This window comes from Phaenicophaeus curvirostris, chromosome 2 (genome assembly GCF_032191515.1).
Source record: "Phaenicophaeus curvirostris isolate KB17595 chromosome 2, BPBGC_Pcur_1.0, whole genome shotgun sequence".
Lineage (NCBI taxonomy): Eukaryota > Metazoa > Chordata > Aves > Cuculiformes > Cuculidae > Phaenicophaeus > Phaenicophaeus curvirostris.
The window spans coordinates 58,226,248-58,245,994 of record NC_091393.1 but is presented as its reverse complement, the minus strand read 5'-3'; the positions used below and the strand labels follow the sequence as shown (position 1 = coordinate 58,245,994).

General features: G+C 39.7%; 1 protein-coding gene across 5 annotated transcripts in view; it reads left to right on the top strand.

Annotated features, from left to right (window-relative positions):
- The window catches only part of UTRN (utrophin), a 366,380-nt gene that overhangs the window by 110,431 nt on the left and 236,202 nt on the right, over positions 1-19,747 (top strand). For 4 of the 5 annotated variants that reach the window (XM_069852165.1, XM_069852164.1, XM_069852166.1 and 1 more), the window contains exons 23-39: positions 741-854; positions 1,608-1,763; positions 2,680-2,850; positions 5,386-5,565; positions 6,237-6,371; positions 6,867-7,016; positions 8,591-8,752; positions 9,121-9,249; positions 9,712-9,885; positions 10,473-10,628; positions 12,401-12,571; positions 13,128-13,307; positions 14,477-14,605; positions 14,734-14,904; positions 15,452-15,601; positions 16,271-16,408; positions 17,224-17,376. In XM_069852165.1, coding sequence (XP_069708266.1) covers positions 741-854; positions 1,608-1,763; positions 2,680-2,850; positions 5,386-5,565; positions 6,237-6,371; positions 6,867-7,016; positions 8,591-8,752; positions 9,121-9,249; positions 9,712-9,885; positions 10,473-10,628; positions 12,401-12,571; positions 13,128-13,307; positions 14,477-14,605; positions 14,734-14,904; positions 15,452-15,601; positions 16,271-16,408; positions 17,224-17,376 — 2,619 coding nt within the window. The remainder of the gene's footprint in view (positions 1-740; positions 855-1,607; positions 1,764-2,679; positions 2,851-5,385; positions 5,566-6,236; positions 6,372-6,866; positions 7,017-8,590; positions 8,753-9,120; positions 9,250-9,711; positions 9,886-10,472; positions 10,629-12,400; positions 12,572-13,127; positions 13,308-14,476; positions 14,606-14,733; positions 14,905-15,451; positions 15,602-16,270; positions 16,409-17,223; positions 17,377-19,747) is intronic. The other variant, XM_069852167.1, reaches the window with a different exon arrangement.

The following is a 19,747-nucleotide window of genomic DNA, read 5'->3' as shown; positions in this document are numbered from 1 at the left end:
GAAAGGAGATAACAACCCTCCTGTCTTCCCCCCTCACCCACCTCATGCCAGGATATGAGGCCAAATGTTAGGTCAGATGATTCTGCGGTCGTGTGTATTTATTTCTTGTCCCCTGTGCATAGCTTTAGTGAGTATAGTGGCTGCTATTGACCTCAAACAGCTAGATATTATTTTACTGGCTAGTCTAATCCTCTGTGGTATTTTCCTTCTGTGCCTGTCTTTCTATGTACAGCAACTGGCTTTCCCAGCATAGCTTTTACCTGTCAAGCAAGTTTAGCATTACCCCCTTCTTCTTTCCACATGTATTCCTATAGGCCCCTCTCTTTTCCTTGGAGTGCAGTATATCTCCGAGTGTGGTGGAAGCAGTTGTAGATGGCTTTTGTGGTCAGGAAAATGCTATCCCCAGCCTTCAGCCGGGTCCCACATATGAAGAGTAACGTTTCTTGAAGCCATCTTTGCTTCCTTGCTCCCATGTTTCTCTGTCATAGCTTGGAGCAGTGCAGTGTTGATTAAACTGTTTCAAATTTAATTTTCATAAAAATTCAAGAGCAGAGAAATTGCAAGGGGGGGAAAAAAACCAACTCAAACCAGAAATAAAAACAATGACGGTCTGATTCAAAACCAAGGCAATGCTAGTAGCTTGTAGAATATTCTTCTGATACTGCTAGAAGTTGTTGAAATGCAGGAGCCGTATGTACTTCATCATGGCATTGTATCAACTCCTACTATGTTTGATTTAGGCTGATTCCAAAGTCATTCAGAAGTGGATGGATGGTGTGAAAGATGTATTAATGACAGAAAAGGCTGTTCAAGGAGATACTGAAGGACTTCAGAGACAACTTGACCAGTGCATAGTGAGTTTTGCTCTTTTAAGGAATCTTTTGAAACAAATGACTAGCATCTCTTTATTTTGCTTCTATGAGTAAAATACTGTCCATGGCATGTTCCATAAGACCTGCCAGAAAAATCGTCTTATTTCTTCTGGGCATATTTTAATTGATTCTTTGTGTATGGCCATAACACTTTTTACTTTTCAAAGGTCTTCACTGTATTTATAAATAATAGTCTGTGAGTTGGCCCTAGTTCATCTGAGAATGTTTATATATTTCTCCCAATATTGTGATTAGGGAATTGAATCTGTGAGTAAAAGTGTTTTCTATGTTAAGCTTCCAAGGGCAGTAAAAATAACAAGCTCTGAAACTCCTAGGGTAAGTAAGAAAGATTCCTTCCTAGCTAGTGGCACATAATGATCACAAATGGGTAGAATTTCGTCTTATAGTAAATGATTACAGTGTATCTTCAAATGTTTGTTTCTGGGAGAAGAATGTGTGTCTGAGGTATGCCAGAAACATCAGGGTATGTAATGCACATCATCTTCAAACTTGCATTGTTCCAATGTTAGCATTTTGCAGGTGAGGAAGTTTGCAATGTGTATGCCAAGCTGTATTTTTTTTTAGTTGCATAGTTTTGATGTTTTGGGCCACTGAAGGATTGTTTCTATGTCTGCTGGGTTTCTCTGGAATAATTAAAAGTTGCAAAGTTATTAGTATCCTATAGATTTATGTAATATCTTGCTAAAGAACAATGTTTATTTTCTGTGTGCTCAGATATTTGTTAATGAAATGGAGAAGATTGAACCATCACTGAAAGAGATGAAAGAAGTAGAGTCTGCTTTAAGAGCTCAGCCTATTGCAGGCATAAATACTTGGGCAAAGTCTAGGTTAGTAGACTGCCAGACCCAATGGGAAAAACTGAGCAAACAGGTGAGTGTTCCATATGTTGCTAGTGCTTGCTTATTACTACAGCTGTTTGGATGTGTGGCATTGGTATGATAACCAGTGAAATAGAAGGATGGATATGTTTTACTTGTTCCAATGTCAGAGTGGCCTAGTGAATTCTTCAGAAGGGCAAATATGTTGAGGCGGGTGCCTGTGTAACAAGGGTTTTGTTTGAATTACAGGTACTTCTTGGTGCCTAAGAGTTCACTGTGCTTCTTCTGGTTTAGTTGTTTATAACTATAAATTAATTATTTTGTCACGCTACTCTTTCTGGGGTGGATGGGAGAGAAGTCTGACTTCTTTCATTCTGTTGTCCCTGAAATTTGGGATATTATTCTGGCCCTGTGTAACTTCTACCTTCTTCAAAGTAGCTTTGAAAAATGAGTAACTACAAATGGACTCCACTTCAGTCTGTGATATTTTATTGTTTGTTTTGTATGGCAGTTTTCTGCTGTCTGTAGAAACATCTATTTAGTTGCAATGCCTGGTGAGGATTTGTGTTGGAGAACCTCACTGTTGATACAGAATCCAGATTTCCTGGGTTCTGGGAAGAAGTGGGGTCTGAAGAGGGTGTCTTAGTGCTCTGCGTAAAAATATCTCTATGATCCCTGTGATCAGAAGAGGTTTTCTTCCATGGGACTTTTTTCCAGGGATTGTTACCAGTTTATGTGTAATGATACAAAAAGGTCAATTTCTTCCTTCCCTTAACTCTAGCTTTTGTTGACCTGCCAAAGGGGGTCGTGTGTTTGTGTGTATATATCTGTAGAAGTCTGTTGTTAATTAAAAAGGCCTGACAATGTTTTAGTAAGAAAATGTGTTTTAACAAGGACTTGTGGTTTCTCACATATACAAGGACATGAATGTAACAAAACTGCTGCTTTTTCTCCACCTTGGATTCTAGATTATTAGTCAAAAAAATCGCCTGTCTGAAAGTCAGGAAAAAGCCATAAATCTGAAGAAGGATTTGGCAGAGATGCAAGAATGGATGACCCAAGCTGAAGAAGAGTATTTAGAGAAAGATTTTGAGTACAAGTCCCCTGAAGAGCTAGAGAATGCTGTGGAGGAAATGAAGGTGAGGAATACCAGGTTATTGTTGAGACCTGATTAAAGAGAAACAAAACTTAATGGCTTTAGGAGTTGAGCTTTTGTGGAATTAGTAGCAATGTAGAAAACAGCTCAGGTCATGACAAGATTAGTAGTATTTTTCAGTTTTGCTGTGTGGAATTTTTTTTCTTAAAGCACAAACTACAAGAGCAGGTGTTTTATTTGGCCATGAGGACTAGGGATTTTTGAATGAACAGCACCTTGCTCAGCTGTTGAGCCAGGCTTGCTATGTATATAAACACTAAGGATATGGAAACTTATTGCAGGAGACAGAGCTTGAGAAAGAAAAAAAAAAGGTGATATTATACCTGTCTGAATTAGTCATTATGAAAATATTCTTTCTCTAGCTGTTTGGCTTCAGTTTCTTGATCCCTAGATATGGTAACTCCACATTTCAAAAAGCAATTTAAAACAGTTGTGTTACAAGGTTATCTTGTATTCCTCATCTGTTGCAAACAATGCTGCTGGCCCCTGCTTCTTTAATTTTGGGACTGGTGGCCAAAAAATGGAAAGAAAGGAGCTATCTTTGTCTCACTTTAAGTAACCAGTTGAGTAGATAATTTTCTTGGTGTATGTGTAGAATTAATGTATAAACACTAATTCTCTCTGCTTTTGAATCTGAGTGTCCAGATACATCTTCACAAATATTTTGACTTGTATGCACTTCTACTTGTATACACATTTAAATGAGTATCCACTAAACTATTACTGAGTGGAGCATAAAATAAAGGATTTTTTTTTTCCCTTACAAATGCTTTGACAAGTATACTTGAAGTTTTGAATTCTTCTTTTTGAGGGGGCTTTCTGAGGCAGTCTTTAACAAGTGTATGTAGTCATGTACTTTTAAGCCATTTGAGACCTCAGTCTGACAGCTTGCTGAACACAAGCCAGGAAAAGAACATGCCTTCTTTTCATTGGTGAATCTGAGAGTCTTTGAGCATGTTTACCTTTGTCAAATCCAAATTACATCCTGTAATTTTAAATTTAGCAAGTATGCCCCTGAGCCAGTAAGTTTACTGTGACGTTTGCATATCTTCTTTCATTTGCAGTATGAATATTTATGCTGGGACTACTTTTAGGACTGGGAAAAACCCCTATGTTTGACCAGGAGCATTTTTGCATAAGGTTTTGAAAAACTTGTGAGCTAGCTTGATTCAGCTGTCATTTGAATGGAGAATAGAACTGCTCATGTTTGCGGGGAGTAGATTTAAGATGATGTTAGGTGGGTTTTGATAATCCTGCTGTAAAACAATGTTTCCCAGATTTTACATTCTTTGGCATTCCATTAGCTGGCTTTTTTTTTTTGATTACCATAGATCTAGAAGACATCTCAAACAATACGTGCAATGATAATGCCATCATGTACTAAATGCTATCATAAAGTTCAATGCCTTATGTATCGGAGGTATTTCGATTAGTAAAACTGTCCTTGAAAAATTAAAAGAAAGAGATGTGGGACAGTCACTATTTCTAGAGCCTCCTAATTGTCTCAACAGAGATGATAGGCTCAGGCTGGTCTATGTGATCTGTCTTCCAGTTGTCTTGGTTGCTGAATTCTGGTTAGGGCATAATTTGACAATTGATAATATTTCTGCGGGCCTGCGTGTTGGGAGTTGTACTATTTATCCTGTATATTTGTTACTGAGCTCCTCTGAGTGCAATTGGGTTGAAGGAATTGATCTGGTTGTCCATTTTTTGCGTGTTCCTCTAGTGCACCCAACAGCTGTGTGAGAGGTCCCAACTTTGTAGTTGCACATGTCCTGGATAATTGCATCATCTTTCCTGGGTAACTTAGGGAGGTAGTTACTGGACAGTGAGATTTGTGACTTCTGTAAATTCTTTCTTTTCTGGTTTGTTTCTTTTTTCATACCTGTGTCCTAGCATCAAAATAGCCCTGAACTTAATCTTTTTTTGCTTTTAGTTGTGGATTTTTAATGAACAAACTATAAATGATAAATACGCCTATACGTTGAACAAAAAAAGATTTTTCAATCCTTACTCTCATGACCAGAATTCCATGTAAGTCAGTGCCGTATTTTATTGTGCTCACACCCAAGAGTACTTTGACAGGAACAATTCCAAGGTTAAGCTGTAGAGCTTTGGTTTGCATGGTGAATAGATGACCGTAAGGAAGTTGCGGGGCGAGACCTCATTGCTCTCTACAAATAACTAAAAGGAAGTTGTGGAGAGGAGGGTGCTGGCCTCTTCTCCCACGTGACAGAGGACAGGATGAGAGGGAATGGCCTCAAGCTCCACCAGGGGAGGTTTAGGCTGGACATTAGGAAAAAAATTTTCACAGAAAGGGTCATCAGGCACTGGAATGGGGTGCCCAGGGAAGTGGTTGAGTCACCTTCCCTGGAGGTGTTTAAGGCACGGGTGGACGAGGCGCTGAGGGGCATGGTTTAGTGTTTGATAGGAATGGTTGGACTTGATGATCCAGTGGGTCTCTTCCAACCTGGTTATTCTATGATTCTATGATTGTGTAATACGTTTCTTTGGGCAGAGAGCAAAGGAGGATGTGTTACAGAAGGAGGTGCGGGTGAAGATTCTCAAAGACAACATCAAGATGTTGGCCACCAAAGTACCATCTAGCGGTCAGGACCTGGCGACTGAGCTGAATGTTGTGCTGGAGAATTACCAGCTACTGTGCAATCGGATCCGGGGGAAATGCCACACTTTGGAGGTAAGAATGTTAGTTCTCAGCTTAGTAAAATGGAGGCAGGGGACATGAGGACTGGAGAAGGGCACTGAAAATGCCCAATTTTGTCACTGAATCCAGTAGCTTCAGCATGAACTTGTTTCGCTGTGGCTCCTTTCCAAGGGTACTTCCCCTTGACATGACTTCCTTGGAAACCATGAGACATCATCTAACTTTGCTTTTATAATTTGTACTGTAATCAGCATTTGTGCAAATAAGTAACCTTGTCTCGCAGCTCTGTTATCCATCTGTATGTCTTCCAAAATGACAAATTTCTCTGAGATTAAAGGTTGAAATGCAGTAATAATTGGAATATGTTGATTGTAGTTTGGGGTAGGTTGTGTATGACCTACCTTTCAAGAGGACTGAATGAATTTTATTAAATTCTTAAGGTATTGTAAGAATCGGTATATCAACTGATAATTTTAGCATGAATTTAGAGACTTTTATGTGTATTTTGCATATTTTTTTTTTACCTTGCTGCTATAGTTGCGAGTTTTTCTGTCTAGAGCTTACTGTGCCATGGCAAGTTTTTGAATATTTTTCTGCTTGCCTATTTTAGGTGAATGTCTCAAACATAATTTCTTCAAGCTGTTCCTAGCGTGGATGAGCTATGTCTGACATTGTAGGCTGATTTATGTTTTTGTTGCTGCTAGGAGGTGTGGTCCTGTTGGATTGAGCTGCTTCAATATCTTGATTTAGAAACAGCTTGGCTAAACAATCTGGAAGAAAGGGTGCAAATGACAGAAAATCTGCCTGATAAGTTGGATGCTGTCAATGATGCTCTTGAGGTATTGTAGTCATTCTATTGGATTAGTAACTTTTCAGGTAGCTACAGTTAGAAAAACAAATTCTGCACTTCAGTAGAATACTGAAATGTGTTGAATAGTCTGATTCTTCAGATTAAATGAACTCTTTGAATCTGGAATGAATATTTGCAAGATCCTCCACCAAAAACTGAATTTTGCTGTACAGGATTGTGCTGTTCTTAGCACCATGATAAAATTTTATGTTCTTTCCTGTGCTATGTAAACTGATTCCTTCCAGTACTATGGTATGAAATGATACAAATAGGCAAAAAGTGCTGTGAAGTTTAATTATCTAACGCAAAATGGCCACTATTTGCCTTGTGCCATCATGGATTAAGCCATAACTAATTCATGCTTTTAGTGCACTCTGAAGACATTTGAAGTGTAAAACTTCTGTGCATGCAGCCACATTTCTACCTCTGAAAATGCAGTAATAGTCAGTGTCTTGACCTTTAAAACTCTCTCTCTGCTAATTAGTCCCTGGAATCAGTCCTGCGTCATCCAGCTGATAATCGAACCCAGATTCGGGAACTTGGACAGACACTGATTGATGGAGGGATTCTTGATGATATCATCAGTGAAAAATTGGAGGCTTTCAATGCTCGCTATGAGGAATTGAGTCACTTGGTAAGAATTTGGGGGCAGGGTTGAAGTAGACTGGGTTTTTCAGCTCAGTGGTCTGAAATGATTCCTATTAGGTAGCTGCATTCATATATTCAAGACTGCAATACACAGGAAAAAAGGGAAAACCTTCACAATGTTGTCAGCTGTCTTCAATTTGGAATAATGCCTGAAGAGCAAGATGCCTTTTTTCCTAACTTCACCCAGGTTTTGTTTTGCACACTTGCACACACCCTTGCAGTGCAGCTGGGCCCTCTGGTATTTTTTCAAGTAATTTCAGTAAGATGATAATTTCAGTCTCAAGGGGAACATTTCAATAACCGAGGTTAACATTACCTCCCTATTGCCATAGAGATTGGTGAGCTGCTCGCTAACTGTAAAAATGAGGAACATAAGTGACATTTTCACTCTTTGAAATACCTAGAAAGAAGTCACATGGAAATAAGGAATGGAAGGAAAACGTTCTCATTCCCTGTCTATGTTGTCTCTTTCCTCTTCTCATATTTTAGACTAATCTTTTCTAGTTTTAACAAGTAGAGGAAGACTGTGTTTCAAGTTGCATAAATTTAACTTGTGTTCTCTATCATGGTAATGCAGGCCCCTGCCAAATTATAGAACGGGAGTGCTTTTCTCTTGCTGCCAAAGTGTGCAGTCATAGAGGGGAATTTCATTTCATAGAATCACCAGGTTGGAAAAGACCTCTTGGATCATCGAGTCCAACCATTCCTATCTGCCACTAAACCATGTCCCTGAGCACGTCGTCCACCTGTCCCTTAAACACCTCCAGGGAAGGTGACTCAACCACCTCCCTGGGCAGCCTCTGCCAGTGCCTGATGACCCTTTCCGTGAAATTTTTTTTCCTGAAAAAAATTTCGTCCTCATTACAATGAGCATCATGAATGGAGTGCCCTCAGCCAGGGGCTGTGTGCTGTCTTTTAAGTTAGCATTCACTCTTGGTCTTCCTGTTACAAGAGTACTTTGTCTTATAAAAGCTGTCTGCTTTGGCGCGACATTGACATGCTAGGCTGTTGACGACTTTCCACATCTATGTGTATGTATGCACTCGCTGGTCTACGTGTGTGTTGATAATGGGGGTTTTGTGTTCTGTGCAAGTAGTGACATTTCAGGTGAACTTACTTTTGCTGTTGAAGGGAGAGGCAATGGAAGAAAGGAACTGTGAACCTCTGTTTTCACACTGTAACAGAAAGATCGTTTATTTTTTGAAAGAAAATTTGCAAGTTTACGTATCAAACAATATTGATCTGTAGTGCATTATGAAGTCACTTATTCCCATTTGATAGTTTTTGAAACTGATAGGTCTCTACCACCTCAAGTATTCTGTTAAAAACATGTTTTCACTGACCTGTATGTCTAGCAGCAGAACTCCCCCATGCCACTGTTTGTCAGTTTTTGGTATGAATCACAGCAGGCTTCAAAAATTGCTGAGCTCTAGAGCTCTTTTTAGACAGTGTTCCTGGTTAGGATTCTTTTTTTGTCTATCTCGCCTTGTTTTGAGAAATTGTAATGTAATTTGTATTGAATTACTGCTCCATCTTGTCTTACCTTTCTGTCCCACTCAGGCAGTGAGCCGACAGATTGCCTTAGAACAGCAGCTTCAGACCATGCGAGAAACCGACCACATGTTGCAGGTCTTGCAAGAAAACTTAGTGGAGTTGGATAGACAACTGACATCCTACCTGACTGATAGGGTAGATGCCTTTCAGATGCCCCAGGAGGCCCAGGTATCCCAGTATAGCTTTTTACTATAAAACATTTTGAAATATCTCACAGCAGTGTTCAGCCTAGGCTTAGTAATTTGTGAAGACCTCATGAATTCAGTCTTGTGCTGATCCGCTAAGTGATATCTTTAGTCATTTGGATTGTTTTCCCATTTTAAGAAGATTGTAGTGAATAATAATCTTAACTGATTTCAATTTACCAAGCTGTCACCAGAGCCAGAATATTTAAAGTAAACCTGGTAGTCTTTAACTTGTATTAAGTGGATTTACTTCTGGTAGGTAGTAGGTGGTCAGCAAATTCCTATTCCCCTCAATGGAAGCATTTTTGTACTGTGTTTTTTGGTTTTTTTTTTGTTTCTGTGACGTGGCAGAAAATTCAAGCAGAGATTGCAGCTCATGAATCCACCTTAGAGGAACTCAAGAAAAGTGCTCGCTCATTCCCTCCTGCTTCTCCTGAATGCAGGTCTCCTCGTGGTGGAACACAGCTGGATGCTTTGCAGGTAAAAATGAGAGTTGCACTAAGAATTTACACATGAAGAGCTTCTTGTTTTCAATTACATGCTGCTGTTGTCAACCTGTAAATTGTTTGGTGCGGTCAACCGAACCTTAGAAGTAAATAGGATATGTTTCTGCATGCTTTCATTAGGAAACAAGTAGCACTAGAGGAATTTAAGGAAGTTGAAATTTTGTAAGCATAATAGGACAAATGCTGAAAGTCAGAAGGTCTCTGTTTTAGTAGAATGAGTATTTTGAAAGCATATGATACAAAGTTATAGAGCTCTCGCAACTCAGGTGGAAATCAAGCATAGGTGATGTAATTTAGCTCAGCACATAGTGTTGCTGTGTATACTGAGTTGTGGTGGCGTGAGAGGCAAGGTAGAATCTGGGAAATGGGGTACTTTAGTACTTGCACTTCCAAAAACATTTAATCTAAAATAATCTTTTAATATTTATTGAAACAGAGAAAACTCCGTGAAGTATCTACAAAGTATCAGCTTTTTCAGAAACCAGCCAATTTTGAGCAGCGCATGTTGGATTGCAAACGCGTGTTGGATGGTGTAAAAGCAGAACTTCATGTCTTGGATGTGAAGGATACTGATCCTGAAATAATCCAAGCTCATCTGGACAGGTGCATGGTAAGGACACAATATTCTTAATTTATGCTTGAGGGTGTCTCTTTTGTGATTCTTCTTGCCTAAAATATCTCCTGAGGAAATTTTGCTTAAAGTCCTGATGAAACTGTTAAAACTTTTCACAAAATGCCACTAGAACAATTGATAACTAAAAGCCTGTAATTCTTCTGGGTGAGAATGTAGACACAATACTGGATTGTTGGTAACAGATGTGATAGAGCAGCAGAGTTTTTATGTACTCTCTGCCCTGGTTTCATCCTCAAGTTACTGAGAAGTTTTACTCCAGCGGCAAGTTTTCTTGGTTCTTAGTATATGAACAATAAAAATAGTATGCATAATATCAAGTACAGATCACAATATTAGACTTGCCACCCGTGGTGATGTTATGGAGGAAACATTGCTAAATTATTGGGATGATTCTTCTTTGGAGTGAAAGTTAAATAGTATAAAATATGGAACATTGAGTTTGAAATAGTGGCAGACATTGCTTTTAATCCATAGCTCAGCAAATCTGATCAGGTCTCCAGATCAAGCACCGTCTGAAAATCTGCACTACAAATGGATTGGCAAATAAATATTTGTGTTTTTAGAAACTCTATAAGACCCTCAGTGAGGTGAAATTGGAGGTTGAAACTGTCATCAAGACAGGACGGCAAATTGTACAGAAACAACAGACAGATAATCCGAAAGGGATGGATGAACAACTGACAGCCTTGAAATTTCTTTACAATGACTTGGGGGCACAGGTAAGAAAAACAAATGTACACATGAACATTTGTCTGCATGTAAACTCCCTTCTTTCTTATTTTGATGTCAGATGCCGTGTTAAGTTTGATTCTGAAGCTGATACTGTACAGACTAGTTGCTTACATCCATGAGCAATCAGAGAGATTAAAGATTGCACATAACAGTGCTGTAGCCGTGCCAGACTCCTGTGCTCAGCATGTTCCTCAAGGGGAGGTAGCCTTGAAGAAAGGAAGGTTCACAAAGCTTTCATCATTTTGGCAAAACTGGCCTGCTATTTGTTAAAGTCTTTGAGTGCTGTTGTACTTCTTGTAAATCAGTCTGCAAGATAATCATAGAATCACACAATGGTTTGGACTGGAAGGGACCTTAAAGGTCATCCAGTTCCAACCCCCCTGCCATGGGCAGGGACACCTCCCACCAGACCACGCTGCTCAATGCCCCATCCAGCCTGGCCTTGAACACGCACCAGGGATGGGGCAGCCAAAACTTCCCTAGGCAAGCTGTGGCTATATCTCACCACCTTTATCGTGAAGAATTTCTTCCTAATGTCTAGTCTAAATCCAATTTAAAGCTATGCATCCTCATCCTATTGCTACATGCCCTTGTAAAAAGTTCTTCCCCTTCCTCCCCCTTGTAGCCCCCTTCAGGTGCTGGAAGTTCATTATAAGGTCTCCCAAGGGCCTTGTCTTCTCCAGGCTGAACAACCCCTACTCTCTCAGCCTGTCCTCATAGCAGAGGTGCTCCAGCCCTCTGATCATCTTTGTAGCCCTCCTCTGGACCAGTTCAAACAGTTCCATGTTCTTCTTACTGTTGGGGATTCCAGAACTGGACACAATACTCCAGGTGGGATCTCACAAGAGCAGAGTAGAGAGGGAGAATCTTCCCCCTCGACCTTCTGGCCACGCTTCTTTTGATGCAGCCCATGATATGGTTGGCCTTCTGGGCTGCAAACATGCATTGCCGTCTCATGTCAAGCTTCTTGTCAATGATCACTCCCAAGTACTTCTCTGCAGGGCTGCTTGCAATCACATTGTCCCCCGTATTGAAAGGGGGACATATAGAAAGGTGTGGGTTTTCTCACAGTAGAACGTTTCTTTTCCTCTGAATTAATTTTTTTTATATCTTCAAAGAGTGCATTATTTTCAATTAATGTATACAAATGCTATGCTGAGACAGAAGGCAATCTCTCAATGTCAATTGATTGACTGCTATGGTTGGATTTATTCTAAAGTCTGTGTTAAAGTCTGATCAGACTAATTGTGTAGCGAGTGTGAGATAGAATTGATCATACTGCAGCAAACATCAAATTTCATATTCAATTCACTGTGATGTTTTCTAGGGTAGACTAGATTTTCAGTGAAATTGCTTTACAGCTTTCTGCTAGCAGGTGTGTCAAAATACAAAAAGGAACTGAATTTTACCCGTGTGACTGACTAGATTCTAGATCCACTTGAACTTCAGTTAGAAGATTATATTAAACAAAGTTTAAACACCTATTTGGTCATTACTTGCTATAGTAAGTCAGTATGAAGGTGTTTTGTCTGCTTTAAGTGTATCTTAATTTAAAATTATTCAAGCTTTTTATATATTCTGCTTTGTATAGTAAGATACAGATGTTTATAAATAACTTTTCACTCTTTACCTAATACAAGTTGTCTTCAGATGCAAGAATTTTGTATTTTTGTGTGAATATTTTAGCTGGATAGCACTTCTGTTTTTTCTGTCTTTTCAAATCTACATTTGTTTTTTTCCTTGTTTTATTCTTTTCTAGGTGACAGAAGGAAAACAAGACCTTGAAAGAGCATCCCAGCTGGCACGCAAAATGAGAAAAGAGGCTGCCTCTTTGTCAGAGTGGCTAGCTACCACTGAGGCTGAGCTCGTGCAGAAGTCCACTTCAGAGAGCTTGCTTTCTGATCTTGATTCAGAAATTGCCTGGGCCAAGGTAAGCATGCTCTAAAAATCTGTAGAATAATTTTTTAACATTATAGCAATACTATATACAAGTGGTTGTAAATTTAAATCCCTGTAACTTGGTCCAAAATCACCTATATCATGAGATGTTGGTAGATTCAGTGGATCATATTCAGTACTTTACTGAGTCTGATCTGTTTCATCTCGGTTGTCTTGCCTCAAACTTAAATGACCAGTGAAATATTAAAGGTATTAGTACGTATTTGGTATAACTAGGTAATTAAGTCAGTATCTCTAACACAGTTCATAAATATAGTAACCTTAATTGTGAGCAAATATAATTTTAAGATTGGACCTGTGATGTGATGCATTTGCTTTATCTACATTTGAAAAAGAACTGTGAAGATATTGTAAAACAACAAAAAAGTATCTACAAAATATAAGCAGAAGATGATCCTACTTGGTTTGATTTTTCTCAAGTGAAGATCATCTATGATACCATTTGTTGTCTGTAGAGGTGAAAGTGTGGCTTCCTGGCTCCTGTGATTGAGAGCAATGCGCAGTGTTAATGGCTCTTTTTCTTTCAGAATGTGCTGAGGGAGCTGGAGAGGAGGAAAGCTGATCTGAAGAGCATCACAGAAAGCTGCACTGCCCTCCAGGCTCTGGTGGAAGGGAGCGAGGCTTCCTTGGAGGAGAAGCTGTGTGTCCTGAATGCTGGCTGGAGCAGAGTTCGGACCTGGACTGAGGACTGGTGTGACACCTTGTTGGTAAGTTCCATGTGTGAGAAATGTTAAGGGTGGTTCTCCCTTCACGCACCAGAAGCAGTTGCAGTTTTTACTTGTCTCACTGCTATGATGTGAAGCTTCCATGGTGCCTCATGGACTTAAAGGTGGTTACTCTGTAGATGAAGAGGCCAGTCACGAAGTTATATGCAATGAGAAAGCTGGGAAACTGTTCTGCAAGTGTTTTAGATTTGCTGAGAGGCACTGGTGCCACGTGCTTGGTAGTAGTGGCTGTTGCTCAGTGGGAAGGAGATGAAAATGTAGAATCTGGATGAGTGTGATGAAATTATGTAAATATTCCAGGCAGACAGTTAACGTCACCTGGTGGGAACAACCTGCCTAGTTGTAGAGAATAAAACTAGATTTAACCTTTTTTCCTTTGCCTTTCTCTTTCTGGCTTCAGTGCTAGAACTCTCTAGGTTTCTCCTCTCTCTAAACTTTGTGATGCAGTTCCTCTTTTTTATAAAAAAAAAAATCCAACAAGTGCTTAGTGAAGACATTTCACACATCTGTTGTTTCTCCCTCTGCCCCCTTTATGTCCCATCACATTACATTTTTAATTTTTTGTCCTTATTTACAAATGTATCTCCTTTTACCTCTTCCCTGTTAATGTTTTATTTGCTACACCAATAGTGCTAGCTTTTGTGTCTACTTATTATTTAGCTTTGGTGTAATCTCTTTCCAGTAAAAAAAACCAAACAAACCACAAAAATAAACCCCAAAAACCCCAAAATAACAAGCCAAAGCAATAAACACTGCACAAAATGTATACTCCTGTATCTGCTAGTGATATTTGAAAAAATTGCAGGTTTCTTGGTCAAGTGAGATGATGTGGTCTGGCTGTTATGTTGTAATGCAATGTCTATCTTTATTTAGTTGGACAAACCACCTCAGCTATTTGTTTCCCTGTCTCTGAGCTGGGAACAATAAAATTGAGGAGTCTAGAATGAAAATTGAATTCTTGTAAATACTTATTGAAGGTTAAAGGAACAATCTAATTTTCAGTGTTCATTTCCAAGGTGTATCCATAATACTTCATTCAATTAATCTCCTTTTTACTCATAATGGTGATTTTTGGCAGGGTTTATAGTATAATGGTTTTTGCGGGAGGTTTTTAAGTTTCTCAGATCGATGAGTTTTTTATCACTTTCCAGAATCATCAGAGTCAGCTGGAAATTTTTGATGAAAATGTTGCCCACATAAGTACTTGGTTGTATCAGGCTGAAGCCTTGCTGGATGAGATTGAGAAAAAGCCAGCAAGCAAAAAAGAGGAAACTGTTAAGGTAGGAAATGTTGCTGTCAAGTAATTGCTTCTGGATTCTAAATTAAGTTGAGTCAGGTTTACTGCCTGCTTTTTTTCTGAAAATGTCTTTCTTGGGGTAACCATTTGCATTTTTCTTTCACTTCTTAGCGCTTAACATCTGAATTAGATGATGTCAGTCTTCGAGTGGACAATGTACGTGATCAGGCTATCATCCTAATGAATGGTCGAGGAGTGTCGTGCCGTGAACTTGTCGAACCCAAACTGGCAGAACTGAACCGGAACTTTGAGAAGGTCTCTCAGCACATTAAAAGTGCCAAGGTGAGAATGAGTGAGCCCCAGAATATCGTTATGGGGAGGCCTATGCCAAAATGATGGCACATAGCTTTAGGGAACAGATCTTTGTTAGAACAGCACTTTGTGCTTTTGATTCTCTCTTAAGTGTAAATAACTGTCATTTTAGACCAACTGATTTTTTTTACCCAAGTTACAGGTGGTAACTTGAGTTGCAAGGGAAAATTAATAAATAAGTGTTATGAAGATTCAAAAAAATGTATATATTGCAGTACATATTTATATAAACTTCAAAACCCACCGTAAACTAATGTGACTGGAGGATTTTTGTTTTGAGACCAAAATGCTCAAACTGAAGTTTGAAGATAAAACTTGATGATACCTGTCAATATTGTGTCCAAGCTAACTCTGTGTTATGTCAAACAGCTCTGAACTCTTGCATTTTTATAATGCTGATATCTTAGTCCTACAAAATGGTATGTCTTCGTAAAGAATTGGTTTAAGTAGTTAGACTGTGTATGCGAGAGCTCAGACTAAATTTTCAGGTTGAACAGTGTTTTATTTTGCTTTGCAGATGCTTGTTGGACAAGAACGACTTCCAGTCATGTCAGAGCCCTGTGAAGTCAGAATAGCTTTTCCAGACCTGGAAAAATTTGAGTGTGACATACAGAATATGCTAAAAGTTGTGGAAAGGCACCTGGAATTGAGTGGGGAAGATGAAAAGGTTCGTGAGCAATGAAAGTATTAAATAACTGGTGAATTTGTTTTGTATTTTGTACATCTGTTAAATTCCTCCTGACCTTGAGAGGGAATTCTGGGAAAACCCCTTTAAGACAGAAGCAGAAGGTGAAGGGAATTACTAGGTTGTTGGGAAAGCTGCACAGCTTTCCTGTACATTCAGAGAACCTTAGAATGGTTTGGTTTGGAAGGGACCTTCAAAATCTAGTTCCAAACCCCTGCCGTGGGCGGGGACACTTTGCACTAGATGACGTTGCTCAAAGCCTTATCCAATGTGGCCTTGAACACCTCTAGGGATGGGACATCTGTAACTTCTCTAAGCAACCTGTTCCAGTGTCTCACCACCCTCACAGTAAAAGCTTTCTTCCTAATATCTGATCTAAATCTCTTCTCTTCCATCTGAAAACTGTTACCCCTTATCCTATCCCTACCCTCCTTGATAAAGAACCCCTCCCCATATTTCCTGTGCACCCCCTTTAAGTACTGAAAGGCCACTAGGATTTTGCAGTTGAGGAGAACTCCACTTGAATTTGTTTAGCTCATGTTTGGATAATGAAACAACAATTTAGTACCATTACTGATAATAAATGAGCAGCTAATACATTTGTTTTTGAAAACATAGCTTTCTGTAGATAATAGTCTTGTGTAATTTTAGCTGGATGAAGAAAGAGCTCAGATTGAAGAAGTTTTACAGAGAGGAGGGCAGTTGTTGCAGCAGCCTATGGAGGACTATAAGAGAGAAAAGATCCGCATACAACTGTTACTTCTGCAGAAAAAATACAACAATGTGCAGGTAGGATTATGATAGTTACTATAGTTAAAGATCATTTATGCAGTCTTCCCTTTTGTATCCCACTTACAACCTTATTATGACTTTTTTTAGCATAAAAGATTCTCTGGGTAAGAGTGAAATGTGCATACGCGCAGTCTGACTCTCAATCTTTGCAGTTCCAAAATGACTTTTTATCTTTCCAAAGTTTTGGGGGAGTGGTTTGCTGCTTAAAGTCCTTTTCACAGCTTCACAGAGGGCCACCCTATATGTAATAACGCAGATGGGTGCAGACAGTTGGGCATGTGCGTCACTTGCCTCTAGCCCTCCAGCAGAGATTTGTCTCCATCACCAGGCTGTGAGAAGCATGACCACAAAGACAAATGTACACTAGCACGTTCATTGAGCTCCCAGCTGGAGAGGTTTGTGTGAATATGAATCTGCTTAGAGATTCCTCTTGCTTCCTTTAGAGCATATTATCAGCAATTGTGGACTCTTTTATCTTTTCATACTCTCATACACATGCCATATTAAAACTGCTTTTGTGTAGAATAAAGGGGATCTGTGTTTTTATACTCCTTTTAGCCCACCTATTTGAATCATATTAGAGTTGATAAGTCAGGTGTAGGTCAAAGGCAAGGTGAAACCCTTAGGCTGGCTTTGATTACATGTCTGTACCGATAAAGAAAACGTAGCTTTTTTTTTAAAAAAAATGGCTACTATTGCATGTTTTGAAACTTCTTCAAATGAATTCCTCAAGTATTTTTGTTTTTCAAATAAATATGATCTATTTGCTGATTCCCTCTTGTACTGTGTTTCCCTAATAAATTGCGTTGTAGGAGCACAGGTCACTTCAAAGCAGGCAGATGGTGGAACTCTCTCCAGCATTTTCCCAGTATAAGAAGGAACATGACAGTCTAATGAAGTGGCTGGATGAGGCTGAGAACCGTCTGCCAGGGCTGCAAGGTGTGGAAGATGAACAAAAGCTACAGGTAAATGAGACTTTTTTTTTTCCTTAGAGCAAACAAAATGGACACAATGAGCTTTAGAGCTTCATATATTAGAGTTTTATGGCTGTTTGACACCTTGGAAAAAAGTATGTTCAAAATGACAGCATTCATTTTTTCATTAGGAAATTTTCTGCATATACTAGCTTGGGACATCTAACATACTCCTAGGTCCAGAATATCCTCGTTATCAGAGATGTCTTAGAGCAGCATGATCTGGGCGGTGTAGTTCAATCAGGACAGTTTCTCTTGCCAGTCTTGCTCATGGGGGTTATGCTTAGCTCTTTCTGATACCTTGGCGCAATCAGCCCAGTTCAGTGCCTGGTTGTTGCAGGTATGATGAAAGCCTCATCTGAAGCTTAAACTCAGTGCCTCTGCATCCTGTGGTTGTAGCTACCTTGATGCTGCCCTTCACTGCCTCAAATGTTTAGGGAGTGATAACTAACGTCACGTGATTGATGTTACTGTACACAATGAAGATGAGTAAAAATGAAGAAGGTTGAAGTATTTCTGATGAGAAGAGTTTTATATGTGTGTGTGCAGGTCTTGACAAACAGTTTTGCAATTTTATTGTAGTGTCAAGGTCTAATAAAATTGGTGGGTTTGTGTGTTTTTTTTTGGGGGTATTTTGTTTTTTCTTTTTTCTTTTTATTTTTCCTTTTCATCCTTTAAAACACTTTGGCCACATGATGATTACATTAATATTTTAGGCGATAATAGTGAGGAACCTTGTGAAGCATTAAGTAATTTCTTGGACAAGTTTGAAGGCTAGGCAATCTGTTAAGTACTTCTCAGTTTCTGTGTATGAAGCTTCATAATTAAAACTAGTCAATCTCTTTTTGACTGCTCTGTAACTTTTTTAACCCAGCAACAATTGACTTGGAGGGAGAGGTAAAATGCTCTGGTTCCCTTAGGACTTGCACAACAAAATCATAATGTGGTGCTCTTTATTCATAGCTGTAGTGCCATGTATCTTCAGGTGCCTATTGGAGCTTTAGACCAATGGCGGATGCTCTGCTCTTGTTGGTCATGTAGGCTATTCACTGTCAGCTATGGAAGTAAACATTTTAATCTGTTTCTCTTTAGAGAGACTTTTTTCAAATCCTAACCTTCCCACACAGACATGGGTAGCAAAGATGGGCAATCCCAAGCACAATTTGCAGGCTGGGCAAAGAATGGATTGAGAGTAGCCATGAGGAGAGGGATTTGGGGGTGCTGGCAGATAAGCAGCTGTTATGTGCATTTACAGCCCAGAAAGCCACCTGTATCCTGGGCATCCAAAGAACTGTGACCAGCAGGCTGAGGGAGGTGACTCTGCCCCTCTACTCTGCTCTTGTGAGACCTTACCTGTGTTCAGTTCTGGAGTCCTCAGCACAGGAAGGATATGGATCTGTTAGAGCGAGTCCAGAGCGGGGCTGTGGAGATGATGAGAGAGCTGGGGCATCTCCCCTGTGAGGACAGGCTGAGAAAGTTGGGCTTGATCAGCCTAGAGAAGAGAAGGCTCCAGGGAGAATTTATAGTAACCTTCTGGTGTTTAAAAGGGGCGTATGGGAAAGCTGGAGAGAGGGACTTTTTATCAAGGAGTGTATGGATAGGAGGAGAGATAATGATTTTAATATGAAAGAGGGGTGATTTAGATTAGGAAGAAATTTTTTACTCTGGGGGTGCTGAAGCACTGGAAGAGGTTGCCAAGAGAATTTGTGGATGCCCCGTCCCTGGATGTGTTAAAGACCGTGTTGGATGCTGCTTTGAGCAGCCTGATCTAGTCGAAGTTGTCCCTGCCCATAGCAGGGGAGGCGTTGAACTAGATGATCTTAAGGTTCCTTGTAACCCAAACGATTCTATAATTCTAAGATGATGCCAGGGTCTGTTTAACTGTCAGACATTTAACTGCTCTGTTTGGTCCCCAGTGATTACGCCTGGAGTAGTGTGGTGTTTGTGCGTGAGTTCCTTGGGACCTGGCTGGTGCCAGGGATTTGTTTGAAGGAAATGGGAATGCACACATGTTTAAAGTCAAACAACATTAATCAGTTTTTGTTTCACTGTCACCTGCTTTGAGTGAATCAATTAGTGGATTGAAAAGGTAAAAAACCTGGATGGTTCTTTACTAATGGGAGCTGTCCAGTTGTACCACAAACAGGTCTTCCTGCCACTGCTAGTCTCGCTGTAGATTGATTTCCTGTAAGGAAGATCCTCTGCCTCCTATAAAACCCTTTTCTTTAAGGATATACGGCAGCTAATCCCTGGCACTGTTGCACCCATTCCTGGATTACTGGGTGCTGAATGCAGAATATCAAGCAAATATGGATTACTGTAGTAATTACAATAGCCTGTTGAGGGGGAAATGTTATCTTTG